General features: G+C 48.2%; 1 protein-coding gene across 1 annotated transcript in view; it reads left to right on the top strand.

The window, feature by feature from the left end:
* LOC106593976 (protein flightless-1 homolog) overlaps nucleotides 1-7500 on the top strand; it is a gene marked incomplete at its 5' end in the record, with an annotated part of 87624 nt that overhangs the window by 3225 nt on the left and 76899 nt on the right. The window contains 4 exon segments of the mRNA XM_045711486.1: nucleotides 542-627; nucleotides 3041-3202; nucleotides 3704-3807; nucleotides 4664-4839. Coding sequence (XP_045567442.1) covers nucleotides 542-627; nucleotides 3041-3202; nucleotides 3704-3807; nucleotides 4664-4839 — 528 coding nt within the window.

Genomic DNA, 7500 nt, shown 5'->3' with positions numbered 1-7500 from the left:
TCTACTGACCCCCCCTGACCTCCACTCTACTGACCCCCCTGACCTCCACTCTACTGACCCCCCTGACCTCCACTCTACTGACCCCCCCGACCTCCACTCTACTGACCCCCCTGACCTCCACTCTACTGACCCCCCTGACCTCCACTCTACTGACCCCCCCTGACCTCCACTCTACTGACCCCCCTGACCTCCACTCTACTGACCCCCCCTGACTTCCACTCTACTGACCCCCTGTTCTCCACTCTACTGACCCCCCCTGACCTCCACTCTACTGACCCCCCCTGACCTCCCTGACCTCCACTCATCCTCTCCTCTCTTCCTCCTCCAAGAGGGAGTTGATGTTATTCTGCTGATGTTCTATGTTATTCTGCTGATGTTCTATGTTATTCTGCTGATGTTCTATGTTATTCTACTTTCTACTGATGTTCTATGTTATTCTACTGATGTTCTATGTTATTCTGCTGATGTTCTATGTTATTCTGCTGATGTTCTATGTTATTCTACATTCTGCTGATGTTCTATGTTATTCTCCGTTCTCCAGGACCTGAGCTTCAACCAGCTGACTGAGATCCCCCGAGACCTGGAGAACTCCAAGAACATGTTGGTGCTCAACCTCAGCCACAACAGGTAGAACCTCTTATAATATGTTATAACAGGTGACATACAGGCATTATAAACTCTAATAACAGGTGGCATATGGGCCTTATAACCTCTAATAACAGGTGGCATACAGGCCTTTATAACCTCTAATAACAGGTGGCATATAGGCCTTATAACCTCTAATAACAGGTGGCATACGGGCCTTATAACCTCTAATAACAGGTGGCATACAGGCCTTGTAACCTCTAATAACAGGTGGCTAGCAGGCCTTGTAACCTCTAATAACAGGTGGCTAGCGGGCCTTGTAACAGGAGTAAACGGTCTGAATACTCATGTAAATGTGATATTTCAGTGTTTTATTTGTATAAATTAGCTAACATTAATAAAAATCTGTTTTTGCTTAGTCATTATGGACAGATTGTGTGTAGATTTAATTAGGTGGGAAAAAACAATTTAATTAATTTTAAAATAAGGCTGTAACGTGAAACAAGTCAAGGGGTCTGAATACTTTCCGAAGGCTCTGTATCGTAGATTATTCTCCTGCCCCAGTCCTCTCAGCATGATGCCATCCACCTACCTTATAACCTAATACTGACCCTCCTCCTCCTCCCAGCATCGACCTGCCTTATAACCTAATACTGACCCTCCTCCTCCTCCCAGCATCAACCTGCCTTATAACCTAATACTGACCCTCCTCCTCCTCCCAGCATCAACCTGCCTTATAACCTAATACTGACCCTCCTCCTCCTCTCAGCATCAACCTGCCTTATAACCTAATACTGACCCTCCTCCTCCTCTCAGCATCAACCTGCCTTATAACCTAATACTGACCCTCCTCCTCCTCTCAGCATCAACCTGCCTTATAACCTAATACTGACCCTCCTCCTCCTCTCAGCATCAACCTGCCTTATAACCTAATACTGACCCTCCTCCTCCTCTCAGCATCAACCTGCCTTATAACCTAATACTGACCCTCCTCCTCCTCTCAGCATCAACCTGCCTTATAACCTAATACTGACCCTCCTCCTCCTCTCAGCATCAACCTGCCTTATAACCTAATACTGACCCTCCTCCTCCTCTCAGCATCAACCTGCCTTATAACCTAATACTGACCCTCCTCCTCCTCTCAGCATCAACCTGCCTTATAACCTAATACTGACCCTCCTCCTCCTCTCAGCATCAACCTGCCTTATAACCTAATACTGACCCTCCTCCTCCTCTCAGCATCAACCTGCCTTATAACCTAATACTGACCCTCCTCCTCTCAGCATGATGCCATCCACCTGCCTATAACCTAATACTGACCCTCCTCCTCCTCCTCTCAGCATCAACCTGCCTTATAACCTAATACTGACCCTCCTCCTCCTCCCAGCATCAACCTGCCTTATAACCTAATACTGACCCTCCTCCTCTCAGCATGATGCCATCCACCTGCCTATAACCTAATACTGACCCTCCTCCTCCTCTCAGCATCAACCTGCCTTATAACCTAATACTGACCCTCCTCCTCTCAGCATGATGCCATCCACCTACCTTATAACCTAATACTGACCCTCCTCCTCCTCCCAGCATCAACCTGCCTTATAACCTAATACTGACCCTCCTCCTCCTCTCAGCATCGACCTGCCTAATAACCTAATACTGACCCTCCTCCTCCTCTCAGCATCGACCTGCCTTATAACCTAATACTGACCCTCCTCCTCCTCTCAGCATCGACCTGCCTTATAACCTAATACTGACCCTCCTCCTCCTCTCAGCATCGACCTGCCTTATAACCTAATACTGACCCTCCTCCTCCTCTCAGCATCGACCTGCCTTATAACCTAATACTGACCCTCCTCCTCCTCTCAGCATCAACCTGCCTTATAACCTAATACTGACCCTCCTCCTCCTCTCAGCATCGACCTGCCTTATAACCTAATACTGACCCTCCTCCTCCTCTCAGCATCGACCTGCCTTATAACCTAATACTGACCCTCCTCCTCTCAGCATCAACCTGCCTTATAACCTAATACTGACCCTCCTCCTCCTCCCAGCATCAACCTGCCTTATAACCTAATACTGACCCTCCTCCTCCTCCCAGCATCGATGCCATCCCTAACCAGTTGTTCATCAACCTGCCTTATAACCTAATACTGACCCTCTTCCTCCTCCTCTTCCTCTCAGCATCAACCTGCCTTATAACCTAATACTGACCCTCCTCCTCCTCTCAGCATCAACCTGCCTTATAACCTAATACTGACCCTCCTCCTCCTCCCAGCATCGACGCCATCCCTAACCAGTTGTTCATAAACCTGCCTTATAACCTAATACTGACCCTCTTCCTCCTCCTCTTCCTCTCAGCATCAACCTGCCTTATAACCTAATACTGTCCCTCCTCCTCCTCTCAGCATCGACCTGCCTTATAACCTAATACTGACCCTCCTCCTCCTCCTCCCAGCATCGATGCCATCCCTAACCAGTTGTTCATAAACCTGACTGACCTGCTGTACCTGGACCTGAGTGACAACAAGCTGGACAGCCTCCCGCCTCAGATGAGACGCCTCGTCCACCTCCAGACCCTCGTCCTGAACAACAATCCCCTGATGCACGCCCAGCTACGGTACGAAGCTTCATAACGCATTATAACCATTCTGAAGAATGCACGCCCAGCTACGGTACGAAGCTTCATAACGCATTATAACCATTCTGAAGAATGCACGCCCAGCTACGGTACGAAGCTTCATAACGCATTATAACCATTCTGAAGAATGCACGCCCAGCTACGGTACGAAGCTTCATAACACATTATAACCATTCTGAAGAATACATGCCCTGCTACGGTACGAAGCTTCATAACACATTATAACCATTCTGAAGAATGCACGCCCAGCTACGGTACCAAGCTTTATAACACATTATAACCCCTTGAGTTGCACTTAGCTATGGTACGAGACTTTATAACATGTCATAACCACCTGATGCATGCCCAGCTACTGTACAAAGCTTTATAACACTTTAATACACTTTATAACCCTCTGATGCACACCCAGCTATGATATGATGCTGTGTAAGTCCTTAATAAGCCTTAATAAGCTTTGTAAGTCCTCCTGTGTGTGAGCAGCCAGCTGCCAGCCATGGTGGCCCTGCAGACTCTCCACCTGAGGAGCACTCAGAGGACCCAGAGCAACATGCCTACCAGTCTGGAGGGGCTGGGGCACCTGGCAGGTAACACACACACCTGGCAGGTAAAACACACACCTGGCAGGTAACACACACACACCTGGCAGGTAACACACACACCTGGCAGGTAACACAGACACCTGGCAGGTAACACAGACACCTGGCAGGTAACACAGACACCTGGCAGGTAACACAGACACCTGGCAGGTAACACACACACCTGGCAGGTAACACACACACACACACCTGGCAGGTAACACACACACACACCTGGCAGGTAACACACACACACACCTGGCAGGTAACACACACACACACCTGGCAGGTAACACACACACACACCTGGCAGGTAACACACACACACACCTGGCAGGTAACACACACACACACCTGGCAGGTAACACACACACACTCCTGGCAGGTAACACACACACACACCTGGCAGGTAACACACACACACACCTGGCAGGTAACACACACACACACCTGGCAGGTAACACACACACACACCTGGCAGGTAACACACACACACACCTGGCAGGTAACACACACACACCTGGCAGGTAACACACACACACCTGGCAGGTAACACACACACACCTGGCAGGTAACACACATACACCTGGCAGGTAACACACACACACCTGGCAGGTAACACACACACACACACACCTGGCAGGTAACACACACACCTGGCAGGTAACACACACACCCATACACCTGGCAGGTAACACACACACACACACCCATACACCTGGCAGGTAACACACACACACACACCCATACACCTGGCAGGTAACACACACACACACACACACCTGGCAGGTAACACACACACCTGGCAGGTAACACAAGCCAAGACTAAAGTTGTCCTGAAGGTAATGTCCCGGTCTGTCCTCAGACGTGGACCTGTCCTTCAACGACCTGACGCGGGTCCCTGAGTGTCTCTACACCCTGGGCAGTCTGAAGCGCCTCAACCTCTCCTCCAATCAGATCTCAGAGCTCTCCCTCTGTATCGACCAATGGACTCAGCTGGAGACACTCAACCTCAGCAGGAACCAGCTCACCTCACTGCCTGTAAGAACATGTCTCTCTCTGTCTCTGTCTCTCTCTCTCTGTCTCTCTGTCTCTCTCGCTCTCTCTCTCGCTCTCTCTCTCGTCTCTCTCTCGCTCTCTCTCTGTCTCTCTCTGTCTCTCTCTGTCTCTCTCTGTCTCTCTCTGTCTCTCTCTCTCTCTCTCTGTCTCTCTGTCTCTCTGTCTCTCTGTCTCTCTGTCTCTCTGTCTCTCTCTGTCTCTCTCTCTCTCTGTCTCTCTCTCTGTGTCTCTGTGTCTCTCTGTCTCTCTGTGTCTCTCTGTCTCTCTGTCTCTCTCTGTCTCTCTGTCTCTCTGTCTCTCTCTGTCTCTCTGTCTCTCTCTCTCTGTCTCTCTGTCTCTCTCTCTCTCTCTCTCTGTCTCTCTCTCTGTCTCTCTGTCTCTCTGTCTGTCTCTCTCTCTCTCTCTCTCTCTCTCTCTCTTCAAAGGGCGTTATTGGCATGGGAAACATGTTTACATCGCCTAAACAAAAGTGAGAATATTCTAAATTAACAGTAAATATTGCAGTCAAAGGTTTCAAAAAAGCTACGGCACAAAGCATTATAACCCCTTGACTTGCACTTAGCTACGGTACGACGCTTTATAACATGTCATAACCCCCTGATGCAAGCCCAGCTACTGTACAAAGCTTTATAACACCCTAATACACATTATAACCCACTGATGCAAGCCCAGCTATATATAAAAAACATCTATAACACTCAAAAAAGGTTTTTCCATAAGATGGACATGTATTATCAGCCATGTCCAGTGTTTTTAGCAATGTGAAGTATTTGTAGTATGAATAGTTGGGGGGGGATAAATAAACAGATAATTATAGGATGTATTTCCCATGTCTGTTGTCGTGGCAACGGCCCACAGCTCTTGCCGCTGTGACGATATATCTATCCAAAATAAAAAATACTATTTTATATATATATATGTATGTATGTATGTATGTATGTATGTATGTATATATATATGTATATATATATATATATATATATTATTGTATTTTTATGGAGGTAAAATGCATTGTGGGCTTTTTCTTTTATCCACCAGAGGCACTGTTTATTAGTTCCAGGTAGTTGGACCATGTTCAACCATGGTACTTCCTGTCCCAGGTAGTTGGACCATGTTCAACCACGGCATTTCCTGTCCCAGGTAGTTGGACCATGTTCAACCACGGCATTTCCTGTCCCAGGTAGTTGGACCATGGTACTTCCTGTCCCAGGTAGTTGGACCATGTTCAACCATGGTACTTCCTGTCCCAGGCTTAGAATTCCTTACGATCAAATGCCGACCGCGTTATCTACCGAGAGAATTCTCTTCGATTTATAAATCACAGCCGTGTAAAGAACTACACTGGACTCTATGTAAACTGGAAACCACGTATCCTGAAGCTGCATTTATTGTAGCCGGGGGTTTTAACAAAGCTGATCTGAAAACAAGACTCCCTACATGTTTATCAGCGTATCAAAATGCCCGACCCGGTCTGGCAAAACTCTGGATCGTTGCTACTCTAATTTCCGCGACGCGAAGCCCTCCCCCCGCGCTCTCCTTTTTCCGCAAATCTGACCACGACTCCGTTTTTGTTGCTCCCAGCCTATAGACGGAGACTAAAACAGGAAGCGCCCCGCGCTCAGGTCTGTTCAACGCTGGTCCGACCAATCTGATTCCACGCTTCAAGATTGCTTCGATCACTATGGACTGGGGTGTGTTCCGGATAGCGTCGGACGATAACATTGATGTATACGCTGATTCGGTGAGCGAGTTTATTAGGAAGTGCACCGGTGATGTTATGTCCACGGTGACTATTAAAACCTTCCCCCAACCAGAAACCGTGGATTGATGGCAGCATTCACGCAAAACTGAAAGCGCGAACCACTGCTTTTAATCATGGCAAGGCGACCGGAAACATGACCGAATACAAACAGTGTAGCTATTCCCTCCGCAAGGCAATCAAACAAGCTAAGCGTCAGTATAGAGACAAAGTAGAGTCGCAATTCAACGGCTCAGACACGAGACATATGTGGCAGGGTCTACAGTCAATCACGGACTACAAAAAGAAAACCAGCCCCGTCGCGGACACCGACGTCTTTCTCCCAGACCAACTAAACAACTTCTTCGCTCGCTTTGAGGACAATACAGTGCCACTGACACGACCCGCTACCAAAACCTGCGGGCTCTCCTTCACTGCAGCCAATGTGAGTAAAACATTTAAACGTGTTAACCCTCGCAAGGCTGCCGGCCCAGACGGCATCCCTCGCCGCGTCCTCAGAGCATGCGCAGACCAGCTGGCTGGTGTGTTTACGAACATATTCAATCAATGCCTATCCCAGTCTGCTGTCCCCACATGCTTCAAGATGTCCACCATTATTCCTGTTCCCAAGAAAGGTAAGGTAACTGAGCTAAATGACTATCGCCCCGTAGCACACACCTCCGTCATCATGAAGTGCTATGAGAGACTAGTCAAGGACCATATCATCTCCAGCCTACCTGACACCCTAGAGCCACTCCAATTTGCTTACCGCCCTAATAGATCCACAGACGACGCAATCACAATCACACTGCACACTGCCCTAACCCATCTGGACAAGAGGAATACCTTTGTAAGAATACTGTTCATCGACTACAGCTCAGCATTTAACACCATAGTACCCTCCA

The sequence above is a fragment of the Salmo salar genome, unplaced genomic scaffold (assembly GCF_905237065.1).
Source record: "Salmo salar unplaced genomic scaffold, Ssal_v3.1, whole genome shotgun sequence".
NCBI lineage: Eukaryota > Metazoa > Chordata > Actinopteri > Salmoniformes > Salmonidae > Salmo > Salmo salar.
This window is presented reverse-complemented; position numbering and strand designations above follow the sequence as displayed.